Source organism: Moschus berezovskii, chromosome 16 (assembly GCF_049115385.1).
Source record: "Moschus berezovskii isolate FMDL1 chromosome 16, NW_MosBer_1.0, whole genome shotgun sequence".
Taxonomy (NCBI): Eukaryota; Metazoa; Chordata; class Mammalia; order Artiodactyla; family Moschidae; genus Moschus; species Moschus berezovskii.
The window spans coordinates 26,531,634-26,545,510 of record NC_142475.1 but is presented as its reverse complement, the minus strand read 5'-3'; the positions used below and the strand labels follow the sequence as shown (position 1 = coordinate 26,545,510).

Sequence of the window (13,877 nt, the reverse complement as noted above, 5' to 3'; positions counted from 1 at the left end):
ACAGAAACGATATGGACCTAACAGAAGCAGAAGATATTAAGAAGAGGTGGCAAGAATACACAGAAGAACTGTACAAAAAAAGATAACCATGATGAGGTGATCACTTATCTAGAGCCAGACCTCCTGGAATGTGAAGTCAAGTGGGCCTTAGAAGCATCACTATGAATAAAGAAAGCTAGTGGAGGTGGTGGAATTCCAGTTGAGCTGTTTCAAATCCTAAAAGATGATGCTGTGAAAGTATTGCACTCAATATGCCAAGAAATCTGGAAAACTCATCATTGGCCACAGGACTGGAAAAGGTGAGTTTTCATTCCAATCCCAAAGAAAGCCAATGCCAAAGAATGTTTAAACTACTGCACAGTTGTACTCATCTCACATGCTAGCAAAGTAATGCTCAGAATTCTCCAAGCCAGGCTTCAATAGTATGTGAAACGTGAACTTCCAGATGTTCAAGCTAGATTTAGACAAACTAGAGGAACCAGAGGTCAAATTGTCAACATCTGTTGGATCATAGAAAAAGCAAGAGAGTTCCAGAAAAACATCTACTTCTGCTTTGTGAACTATGCCAAAGTCTTTGACTGTGTGGATCACAACAAACTTGGAAAATTCTTAAAGAGATGGGAATACCAGACCACATGACCTGCCTCCTGAGAAATCTGTATGCAGGTCAAGAAGCAGCAGTTAGAATTGGACATGGAACAACAGACTGATTCCAAGTCAGCAAGGGAGTAGGTCAAGGCTATATATTGTCACCCTACTTATTTAACTTCTGTGCAGAGTACATCATGAGAAATGCCAGGCTGGATGAAGCACCAGCTGGAATCAAGATTGCCAGGAGAAATATCAATAACCTCAGATACACAGATGACACCACCCTTGTGGCAGAAAGCAAAGAAGAACTAAAGAGCCTCTTGATGAAAGTGAAAGAGAAGAGTGAAAATGTTGGCTTAAAACTCAACTTTCAGAAAACTAAAATTTTGGCATCTGATCCCATCAGTTCATGGCAAATAGATGGGGAAACAGTGGAAACAGTGAGAGACTACTTTTTTGGGCTCCAAAATCACTGCAGATGGTGACTGCAGCCATGAAATTAAAAGACACTTGCTCCTTGGAAGAAAAGTTATGACCAACTTGGACAGCATATTAGAAAGCAGACATTACTTTTTGACAGAGGTCCATCTAGTCAAAGCTATGGTTTTTCCAGTAGTCATGTATGGATGTGAAAGTTGGACTGTAAAGAAAACTGAGCGCCGAAGAATTGATGCTTTTGAACTGTGGTGTTGAAGACTCTTGAGAGTCACTTGGACTGCAAGGAGAACAAGCCAGTCAATCCTAAAGGAAATCAGTCCTGAATATTGATTGGAAGGACTGATACTGAAACTCCAATACTTTGGCCACCTGATGAGAAGAACTGACTCATTGGAAAACACCCTGATGCTGGGAAAGGTTGAAGGTGGGAAGAGAAGGGGATAACAGAGGATAAGATGTTTGAGTGGCATCACTGACTCACCGGACATGAGTTTGAGCAATTTCCGGAAGTTGGTGATGAACAGGGAAGCCCAGCGTTCTGCAGTCCATGGGTTTGCAAGGAGTCAGACATGACTGAGCGACTGAACTGATCTTGAAAATATCAATTAACTCTAACTGTTCTCTTGTGTCAGTTAGGATATCTGTTGCTTTATTGATTTTCTGTCTAGAAGATCTGTACATTGATGTGAGGGGGTGGTAAAGTCTCCTACTGTTGATATTATTGTATTCCCATTAGTTTTCTCTTATGTCTGTTAGTATTTGTTTCCTGTACTTGGGTGTTCCTATATTAGGTGCATATATGCTGACGAGTATAAAATTCTCTTCTTAAATTGATCCTGATCCTTTTATCATTATCCTCCTTTATATTGTGTCCTTCTTTGTGGCCTCTGTTTTGCTTGATATAAGTATTGCAACCCCTGTTTTCCTGTCATTTCTATTTGTATGAAATATCTTTTTCTATCCCTTCACTTTCAGTCTGTCCTTTGTCCTAAAGTGGGTCTTTTGTATGCAGCATACTGTAGGCTCTTGTTTTTTAACCCAGTTTTATTTTGTGTCTTTTGATTGGAGCATTCAGTCCGTTGACATTTAACTATATATTTATTGCCATTTTAAACTGTTTTCCAGTTGATTCTGTTTCTTTGTTCTTTTTTCTTTCCTTTTTCCTTTTAGTGATTTGATGATTTCATTTTATGGTTGTAGTTCTCTTTTTGGTTTTTTCGAATCTATTGTATGTTTATGATTTGTGGTTACCCTGCTTTTCAAGTATGTATACTGCTTCCTGTAGTTTCCCGTTTAGACAATAGGTTCAAACACATCCTTAAAAAAAAAGTCTGTCCATACATTCCCTTACTCTCTTCACCCGTGTTTTCTTACTTTGCCTACCCACATTTTGTCATTTTGCTATCTTTTACATCTTTGTTTATGCTTTTGCTCTTCCTTGTGTTTATAATCACTTTCACAAATACATCATGCTTTTCCTTTTTGATGTGTATACTGGCTTAAGTGGTTTACTTTCTGGTTGTGATTTCCTTTTTCGTATATTTTCTTGCTGCTTTTCTGTTTAGAGAGGACCTTTCAGTATTTCTTTTAGGATAGCTTTAGTATTGCTGTACTCTTTTAGTTTCTGCTTCTCTGAGAAATTCACTCTTTCCCCTATTTTAAATGATAATCTTGCTGAGTGTTCTAAGTTGCAGATTTTTCCCTTTGAATTGGACATCTTGTTCTTGATTCTTACAGGTTATTGCCCATGCCAAATACTTTATTTCCCTGCTGCTTCAAATTAATGATATGTTTGTTGTTCTTCAGACATTTTCTACGTAAATTTTTTTGTTTCTGTTGCATATAAAAGTGCATGTAATTTTCATTGTACCTTTACACTTTTGCACTTCATTTTCATTCACTTAATTAACTTATTAGCAAAATTAGTTTGCTCCAGTTTGTAATCTGATTTTGATTTCCTTTTATTTTGGACAGACTCCTTTAGTCTGGGCTTTTAGAGGTTACAGGAGCAGAGACAACCTCTCATTATCTCAAGTCATAGATATTTATTGGGAACATATGTGGAGACTACACGGAATAGTGGAAACAATCTCTTTAGATCTCAGAGAAATAGATCATTCTGTAAACAGATGCCTTTGCAAGTTAGACCTAAAAGAGAAGCGAAATTTTGTTTAGAAAAATAGAACACAATTATGATGACAAGGTATTCTGTTTGTCTTAAGAATCAAGTGTCCCTTGCTCTGTTGTACTGTGCTGTTATTATCACATCATCATCTTCTTTGCTTCTCCTGCTCATAATGACTGTTAGTCACTTTATACTTCATATTATGATTTCTGCTTACTGTAGTCTCTCTGGGTATGGTTTTTGCTTATCTTCTTTGCTGGCTGTATGAATGTGTTTATTTTTGGCATTTAGACTTAACAAATAGAATTTATTGTTTTCGGCCAGCTGTTATTCAGTGTGGGACGCACCTATCCAAAAAAACCCCACATCTAACCATTTCATAAATTATTGGATAAAAGATGGTTTCCTTTTAGTTAATTATCTACACTTGATTATGTTAGGAGAAGCCAAGCTGTGAGATCCTATGGTTTACCTACTTGGGTATAGGGAACCTTTTGTGGATATTGAACTATCACTGGTCTGCTCATTGAAAATGGTTTGCTTTTTAGGCAAGTTTAAAACAGTAAGCAGGAGACTTCCAATTCAGTCTGGGGTGTAGGAATATGAAAGAATGTCATTCCAAATGTAACAACAAGAAAAGCCTGGATAATCTGTAAAATTATTACTTAAAAAAATTTATCAGAGATCTGAGGTTACATGGCAACCAACAAGTTTGAAATAAAGGAAAAATAGGTACCACCAAGAAGAGAGTGCATAGGAGAGCTGGTTCACCTGAACATGGGAAGAAGAAAGGTTTACTGTGTTAAGTGGGTAAGAAGAATTCAACAAACCTCTAAAGGCCTAAAGGGAGCTAGTAAGAAGTATAGAACCCATGGGATTCATAGATCCTCTTTATGGACCTTGACCAGAGCCTGATGAGCAAGAATGGGGACAAGGGAAGATAGCAGGAAAGCAAGTAGCAAAAGCCTTAAGCTGATGAGGGAAGAACATCAAATCTTAGCATCTTAAGGGCTCAGAAGAATACCCACTGCAGCTGGGGGGGGGGAATTTTTTTTTAAACACCATCCCTGTGTCTGGGGAGGGGCAGGAAACCAAGAGTAGACTATTAGGATTCTACTACCACCGAAGATGAGGCAGCACCACTGAAAAGGCTGAATATATACGAGCAGGAAAAAACTAGTAAACTTTAGTAAAAATTAGCAGAACTGAAACAAAAAAGAGGGTGGAGGTGGGGTAGAATTAAAAAACACAATAGCAGCAACCAAGAACTGTGGGGCAATAATCTAATAGTGTAACATACATCTAGTTGAAATCCCACTTACCAAAATAGACCATATTCTAGGTAATAAGATGTCAAGAAATTTAGAAGAGTGAGAATCAAACAGAATGTTCTCTGACCATAGCAGAATTAAATGAGATTAATAATTCTTTCCCTAGTTGAAGCTTCCATCTTGAACTAGGAGACGAGCAAACCAAATCTAAAGCAAGTAGGAGGAAGGAAACTTACACAGAGTAGAAATCAGTGAAACTGAAAACCAAAAATAATAAAACCAGTGAAATCATCAGCTGGTCCTTTGATAAGATCAAAATAGATAAAATAGTAGGCATAGTAACCAAGGAAAAAGACAACACAGATTACTATCAGGAATAAAAATGGACACATCAGTACAAGTCCAAAAGACACTAATGTGTAATAATGGGATGTTAAAATAACTATTTTCATATATTTGACAATTTAAGTGAAGCTAATTTCTTGAAAGACAAGCATTAAGAGATTGAATTTACTGCTAGGAACCTTGTGTCAAATCTCCAGACCTAGGTTACTTCACTGGTGTGTTATACCAAATGAAGGAAAAATACCAATTCTGTACGAACTTCCAGAAAATGAAAGAGGAAGAAACCCTTCTCAACTTGTTTTATGAGGCCAGTATTACCCCTTTATAGCAAAGATATGGCAAGAAAAGAAAACTGAAAAAAAACAACCAGTATCCCTCGTGAATATGGGTGCAGAAGTCCTCAGTAAAACATTAGTAAATGAAATCCAACCATAAGTAAAAAGGGTAATACATCATGACCAAATATTACTTAGGGAATTCAAGGCTGATTCATCAGCATTCAGATATCAGTCAACATAAATAAGCATATCATCAGACTAAAGAAGAAAACTGTTTGACCATTGTAGTGGATGCAGAAAAAGAATTGACAGAACTTAGCATCCCTTTAATTTTTAGAAAACTAGGAGTTGAAGGTAATTGCCTCCTAGAAAAACCTAGATTTAACATCGTACTTCATGGTAAAAAAACAAAAAACAATGCTTTCCCCCAAGATTGGTAACAGGCCAGGGTGTTTGCCCTCATTACTCCTTATCATCATCATGCTCGAACTCTGAGCTATTGCAGTGAGGCAAGAAAAAGTAGTGAAAGGTATAAATAATTATCAGGAGATTCCAATAATGACCATGAGAAAAATGAAAACACTTTTTAGGTGTTACCTTAAACGCAGTGTTTATATGCAGTTCCTTTCTCTACTCTTTTATTGCAACTTTTGAATGGAATTATAAGTTTCTTTTCCTAATGTGGCCACTGACAATCTAATAAGTATCATACATCTTAAATGGGGTTAACTTTTATATTTAGCCATGTGGATTCAGTTCAGTTCAGTTCAGTCGCTCAGTCGCGTCCGACTCTCTGCAACCCCATGAATCACAGCATGCCAGGTCTCCCTGTCCATCACCAACTCCCGGAGTTCACTCAAACTCATGTCCATAGAGTCGGTGATGCCATCCAGCCATCTCATTCTGTCGTCCCCTTCTCCTCCCGCCCCCAACCTTTCCCAGCATCAGAGTCTTTTCCAGTGAGTCAACTTACTGTCGTCCCCTTCTCCTCCCGCCCCCAACCTTTCCCAGCATCAGAGTCTTTTCCAGTGAGTCAACTTGTCGCATGAGGTGGCCAAAGTATTGCAGTTTCAGCTTTAGCATCAGTCCTTCCAATGAACACCCAGGATTGATCTCCTTTAGAATGGACTGGTTGGATCTCCTTGCAGCTGTGTGGATTACTGGATTTTAAAATGAATAGGAAGGCTAGACTTTAATATTGAGAATATCACAGTCTCTTACTACATAAAGATAGAAGTGTAAATCATCTCATTTAAAGGGAATGTTTTGTCTCGCAGTAAATTATCAGACTAGTTTATTATAATTTGTTTTTAAAACTCCTGGATACTTGGTTTTGGGTATATTTAAAGCATCCAGATCTTATTTAAGGGAAAATTTGGTCACTTTGGGGGGCACAGATCCTCAAACTATTTGCTGAAACATGTGTGTCATCAGTCAGTTCAGTTCAGTTCAGTCGCTCAGTCGTGTCCGACTCTCCGCGACCCCATGAATCACAGCACGCCAGGCCTCCCTGTCCATCACCAACTCCCGGAGTACACTCAAACTCATGTCCACAGAGTTGGTGATGCCATCCAGCCATCTCATTCTCCGTCGTCCCCTTCTCCTCCCGCCCCCAACCTTTCCCAGCATCAGACTCTTTTCCAGTGAGTCAACTCGTCGCATGAGGTGGCCAAAGTATTGCAGTTTCAGCTTTAGCATCAGTCCCTCCAATGAACATCCAGGATTGATCTCCTTTAGAATGGACTGGTTGGATCTCCTTGCAGTATAAGGGACTCTCAAGAGTCTTCTCCAACACCACAGTTCAAAAGCATCGATTCTTCGGCGATCAGCTTTCTTCACAGTCCAACTCTCACATCCATACATGACCACGGGAAAAACCATTGCCTTGACTAGACGGACCTTGGTCGGCAAAGTAATGTCTCTGCTTTTTAATATACTATCAAGGTTGGTCATAACTTTCCTTCCAAGGAGCAAGCGTCTTTTAATTTCATGGCTGCAATCAGCATCTGCAGTGATTTTGGAGCCCAAAAAAACAAAGTCTGACACTGTTTCCACTGTTTTTCCATCTATTTCCCATGAAGTGATGGGACCAGATGCCATGATCTTTGTTTTCTGAATGTTGAGCTTCAAGCCAACCTTTTCACTCTCCTCTTTCACTTTCATCAAGAGGCTTTTGAGTTCCTCTTCACTTTCTGCCATAAGGGTAGTGTCATCTGCATATCTGAGGTTATTGATATTTCTCCCAGCAATCTTGATTCCAGCTTGTGCTTCTTCCAGCCCAGCGTTCCTCATGATGTACTCAGCATATAAGTTAAATAAGCAAGGTGACAATATACAACCTTGACGCACTCCTTTTCCTATTTGGAACCAGTCTGTTGTTCCATGACCGGTTCTAACTGTTGCTTCCTGACCTGCATACAGGTTTCTCAAGAGGCAGGTCAGGTGGTCTGGGATTCCCATCTCTTTCAGAATGTTCCACAGTTTATTGTGATCCACACAGTCAAAGGCTTTGGCATAGTCAATGAAGCAGAAATAGATGTTTTTCTGAAACTCTCTTGCTTTCTCCATGATCCAGCGGATGTAGGCAGTAAAACTGAAAGCAATAGAAATGCAGTTGAAACTACAGAAAAAATAGAATTGGACAGTAAAACTTACGATAAAATGTAACATAAAAGGCCAGTTAGTTGGCAGTGATTTTGAAAGTAGACCTCACTTAGTAGTGATTCTCAGGAGCAAAGGGACACAAAGAGAAGAAATAGTCTCTGAACCCTGTGTGCCTGTCCCCCTTCTGTAGAGAACAAGCACTGGCCCCTCCCAAAAGCCTATCCCCGGGTATTGCTGGGGCAACACAGATTGGGCTGGTGTGTCTGGATTCTCCTGTGACCCATAGACTGGTAGAGAGCCACTTCACGGCTTTCCCTGCTGAACACAGGTCTCCACCTTTCATTTTAACCCAACATTTTATTCTCTAGTCTGCTCTGAAACCCATGGAAGCAATTCAGTATTAAGTACTCTGTGTGTTTTATGTTTTCTACATTTGGTGTGATTTCTGTTATTTAGGCATTTTTAACTCCAGTAAACAGTATTTGTAATGAAAAATACCACTGCAACTTCTTTCCATTAAGAAAAGTATTCCTGTGGATGGAATTCAATTATGAGTCTCAACCTGATGAGTTTGTATTAAATGAATTCCTTTAACCATCAATATTGCCATAAAATTTTTAACATAATAAACATTCTTTAAATTTTACTATAAATAGACAGTATGAAGTTAATAACTTGTAAACAGATCTGAATTTTTAACCCCAGCATTGTGGTTTTTCTGTGTAGCCTAGAACAGGTAACTCAAGCTCCCTCAAGTATCTATAAAGAGAGTGACAGCCTTGTGGGTTACTGAGGTTGTTTATAATATGCCTGGACATATAGACTGTGCTCATAAATCATAGTAACTATCGTTCCTGGTAGTTATTATTGCAAGTTAGCGTTTCTAAACTTCATATTTGTATTGTGGCTTAAAATATATTCTGCTTATAAAATTGGTGCTTTATATTATGTTTTAAATGAGTTACTAACAGTTGAGAAGTAGTATATATAGTGCAGTGGTTAAGAACATTGACTCTGGATTCAATGTTAGCTGCATAGCTTCTTACCAGACTGACCATGGGCAAGTTTAAAAGTTGTCCTCAGCTTTAAGATAGACCTAACGTTAGCACATTTCTCCCAGGGGCATTATGAAGAGGTAATGAGATAAGGTATGAAAAAAAGTTTAGAACAGTTGCTGACATGTAGTTCTGTGTGTCAGTTGTCATCATTATTATTAATTACAATAATTTGTTGTTGAGTAAATGATTTTTTTTTTTTGGTCACTTTTTATTTTAGGTGAATCTTGGAAGCAACCAGTACCTTTTCTCTGTCATAGCGGATCCTAAAGAAATGCCCTGCTTCTGTTTGCGCCATGATGTTGATGCCTTGCTCTGGCAGCCACACTCCAGCAAACAAGATGATATGTGGGAGCATATTGCAACCTTCAATGCCTTAGGTATAAGCAAGCTCTTTGACAGTCTTTGACATTATATTAAAACTTAGTCGTTTTTTTTTCTTCTAAGTTTCTTTTTTTTGTTTGTTTAAATTTGAGCTGTCCTAATTACAGTTGGATTTACTTGTGCTATAATTTGGTTGCTTGTACATAGTTGATGAATGTTAGTACTTTTGGAACAGTAGGACTAATTTGTTTTTATGTTTGTGCAGAAGATCAGAACAGAATAGAAATCAGAGTGTTTATCTAACCACTTGAATCATTCTGATCAATTACTTCTTATTCTAGCTAAGCTGTACAGTATTAGAATATGAACAGGGGGCTTGGCAATACACTACATGGAACTTGTATTCAGGTTTCTTCAGAGTAGTCTTCTGTAATCATAGAATTGCTCTAAGGTTAAAAAGCACATTAGGAGACCTCTTTCTTGGAACTTAAGTGTGAAACAGAACCATTATAATGCAAACACGTAGGGAAAATGGTGATGCAGAAATGAAATTTATTCTGTAGGATAGAAGGGAAATACTGGTAGGACTTGAAACATTTTGAACTACATAATTGTAGACTTATGCAATAATTGATTTAATGTCAAACTACATTAGTATTGTGGGAGAAATTTTTTAATGTGAATTAACCACAGCTATTGCTTTATTGAAAGGTTATTTTAAACTGCCAGCAGGAAATAAAACTATGCATTTTGATTGCTATATATGCACAACCCTAATTATAGAAGATATTTTTTCAGTTGTCCCTTACAGTTAGTAATATAGGCTGTTAATGTGGTTAATTCAGACTCCAAATGGATTTTTATGACCTGAAATAGTTTGAATAATTTAGCCAGATAATTTCTAGCCTTTCTACTAAAATTCCTGATTTTTTATTTTTTTAAAGAGGAAAACTTTATCTTAATTTTCCGATCCTTTTGTATCCCAAAATCCTAGTTTAATGGAATTCTATTATGCTTGAGTTAAATCAGCATTACATTAGATATGTAGTCTTGAGATGTTATATACATTATTTTGTCAAAATCAACCTGGAGAGTTAATTCTGGGCTCTCAGATAGGTGTCTGTGTCCTTCTACTCTTTCATCCTCAAGCCCTGCTTAATTTTTTAAAAACCAGCATTGATCTGCCTGTGCTCAGGGTTCCTCTGGTCATTCATTGTTTGGTGAGGTTTCAATTTATATTAGTGTTATACTTCCTGTCTCACATTTTAACATTCAGTAATCATATCCCAACCTGAAAATTGCTGATTTATACTTTAGAACATAAAGGCCCTTTTAGGCTCTAAAGATAAATTTTTAAAAGATTGTTTTCTCAAAGTTTAGTTTTCAAAGGTTATCCTGATGGAATTTTTAAATTAGATATTTGAATTTTCTTTTTGATTTTGTTTTGATCTGAAGGCTCTACTTCTGGGAGGTGAAGTACAACAAATCCTGTTACTGTGTTGGTGTTGATTATAAAAATACCACTGATAATATACAAAGTGAGAATGCATTATGCACACACTCCTGAAATAACTTTGTAATAACATCCTCTAAACATTTTCCCATTTATTTGGTAAGAAAAAAAAAGATGCTGTAATGCCATCTCTGTGATCGATGTACTCAGTTGTTAAATTCTCCTTTAAAGATAGTTTGGCATGTTTAATGTGTTAGATTTTTTAATTATTTCTGGAAATTATATGGGAAATATGTTGTGCTTTTCTTGACGAGATGAATGAAACACTGTTTTGTTCCTTAGGAATCAGTGCTTTATGCACCATTTGGGAAAGATTGATTGTGGCTAGTCATTATTGGTTCAGAATTTAACCATTGTTGAATATCTATGGTGTATATTTTTATTTAGTAATTTCAATTTGTAATAAAATTAATGAAATAGTAAATGTTAAATCACCATTTTTCCCCCTTCTATTTAATATATAGTTTTTCTTTTTTGTCTCATATTTCTTGGCAGGCTATGTCCAAGCATCAAAGAGAGACAAAAAATTTTTTGCCTGTGCGCCAAATTACTCCTATGCAGCCCTTTGCGAGTGCCTTCGACGAGTTTTCATCTACCGTCAGCCCACTCCCATGTCCACCGTACTTTACAATAGGAAAGAAGGCAGGCAAGTAGGGCAGGTTGCTAAGCAGCAGGTAGCAAGTCTAGAGACCAATGATCCTATTTTAGGCTTTCAAGCAACAAATGAGAGATTATTTGTCCTCACTACCAAAAACCTCTTTTTAATAAAGGTAAATACAGAAAATTAATTACTCCAATGCGTTGGCTTCTCTGTACTGCCAAAGTATTCAGTGGTAGCTGGAAGGCTGAGCAGTTTTGCTATAATCTGTTAAGTTTTACTATGTTAAATAAAATTACCTTGTATGAATTTTTAAAAGGATATTGGAATATATTTGCAATTTATGTGTCTATAAAAGCTATGGAATGAAGCTGCAAATTTAGAGAAAACAGCTTCTGTAAAAAATGTAAAGATAATGTTAGCAAGTATAATTTTTAAAAAACAGGCTAGAATCTCATCTTTTATATGAAAGATGTACCGTTCATTGTTTAAACAAAAATATTTATCATGTACTCTGTTTGCTGATATAGTTTCTACTTCTATACCAATGGGATAATAGTTAACATGTTGATTCTTGTATATAATTTTAAATAGACCGAATAGCTGGAATAGAGGGGGATGTATAACAGGTACAGCAGGTCTAATATTGTTAAAGTTTGCAGAAGAGACTTGAGGTGTTTTTTCAAAATAAGTATAGCTTTAACTTTTATAAATCCACTTGGTCTTCCACTGAATAGATAGACATGATAGGTTCTACAAAGTGTAGCTCTTACCCATTGCTATGTAATAAACCAATCTAAAACTCAGTGGTTTAAAACAGGATATTTTATAATTTTTCATGGTTCAGTGATTTGACTGTCTCTGTTCTGCATGGCCTCTCCTCCTCCAGTAAGCTAGACTGTGTTTTTTCCCATAACAGAGAAAACATTACAAGAGAGCAATTCTCTAATGTACAAGAATTTATCAAGCCTGTACTTGCATCGTATTTGCTCATCTTCAGTTGAACAAAGCAAGTAGCCAAGTCTAGAGTCAGTGTGAGAGGTGAGCATACAAGGTTACAGATAGATAGCAGATGGAATGATTCACTGGAAACCATTAATATAACAGTTTACCATACAAATTATCATTTATCCTTGTAGTTCTCCCTGTAATTCTACAGTTTAGAAAGTAATCTTATTTATACATTAAATATGTCTTGCTATGAATTTTAGTTTCTTACATTATTTTCTTGGATTTTTTTTGGTGTGCATTTACCTGGGAAATTGTTTACTTTTATACCATTTTTGTATGCTTCTTACATAAGTGTCAAATTAACTTTTATAATAGGAGAATTGAGATTTTAGATTGAGACAGTAAAGAAAAGAGATACAAGATCAGAAACATTTGTTCCCAACATATCTCTTGCCTGTCTAGACAAGTGTTTGGCTGGATTAAGTTTTAGTGAAAGAAGGAAAAATAAGTTTGAGAGACAGAAAGGGAGGGAAAAGATGGGGATTACATTCATGTTTCAACACTTTGTCAGAATGCATTTTCCTGGAGAGAATTATTGGGCTACTTGATACAAATTTGGGAAAGGGCCTAAGAACTGGTAATGACAGTAATACTAGGAAAGAGACAGACTAGATTGCTATCAAGCACCATGAGATCATGAACAGAGAGGGGGAAAATGTATGGCTGGGCCAAAAACCAAACTGGTGATATTTCCAGAACTTTTTAGTATCATTGTAAAATTCAGTGAAACAAAAGATTATTTAGATGGTGAACTGTTGAAAGCTTTTGTTATGTGACAGATTTAAGTTTTCTTTAAAATTTACCTCAAAGATCATAAATACTCTTAAATTTAAGAAAAAGGCAGATTAATGTGGTGCTTAATTAACCGTATGACTCTCCATATAAATATATGCAAATTTCCATATGGTAATCAATTTTCTTCCCTTTGTATATGTTATTTTTCACATGATTAATGTTGAATTGAAACCTATCAGGATTATTCGTCCTAAATATTTTTGCATATTGGTCTATGTTGAGAGTAATAGGTCTAGAGCAGTGATTCCAAGCCATGTTCCACATTTAAACTCAATTTAAACAATGTTTTAGTTTTTAAATAAAGTATATACAAGTGCTATGAATGTAGTACCTTGTGTTTTACTGATTTTACTATAAATTATAAATGGGAATTTTATAAACTTTATGATAGTAATAAAATATTGTGTTTTTCATATGGAGTCATTTAACAGTATTCATTATATCAACATGTTTACTAGGCATCAGCTGTGTAAGAAAACATATTCTCAGTGCTAAGAATAATACAGTGTTAAAAAGTCTAGTCATTTCTAGGTGAAGTATCTCTTTGAGTAAAAAAGTAGATGGGAGATTTGTGGAGCTGTTGTATTTGAAAGACGTTTAACCAGGGATGGAATCCATACACGAACAGACAAAAGAGTTGCCAGTGGAAAGGGTCAGAAAGAGGATAATAAAGTCAAGAAATTAACCAAAGAAAAGGATAAAAGACTACTATGAACAATTTATAACACAAACAACTTTGTAACATAGAAAATGTATAAATTCCTAGAAACATATAACCTACCAAGACTGAATTATGAGGAAATAGACATTTACTACTAAAGAGTTATCCAAAACCTCCCAACAAGAGACCAGGGCCAGATGACTTCACTGATGAATTCTGGTGAACATTTAAAGAATTAATTCTACCCAAATTCTTTCAAAAAGTAGAA

General features: G+C 36.3%; 1 protein-coding gene across 2 annotated transcripts in view; it reads left to right on the top strand.

Moving 5' to 3' along the window:
* Positions 1-12,714, top strand: part of NUDCD1 (NudC domain containing 1) — a 93,384-nt gene extending 80,670 nt beyond the window's left edge. For both annotated transcript variants that reach the window (XM_088844760.1, XM_055431700.2), the window contains 2 exons: positions 8,928-9,087; positions 11,040-12,714. In XM_088844760.1, the coding sequence (XP_088700886.1) occupies positions 8,928-9,087; positions 11,040-11,332 (453 nt within the window). In that variant the 3' untranslated portion in view covers positions 11,333-12,714. The remainder of the gene's footprint in view (positions 1-8,927; positions 9,088-11,039) is intronic.
* The last annotated feature ends 1,163 nt before the right edge of the window (positions 12,715-13,877 follow it).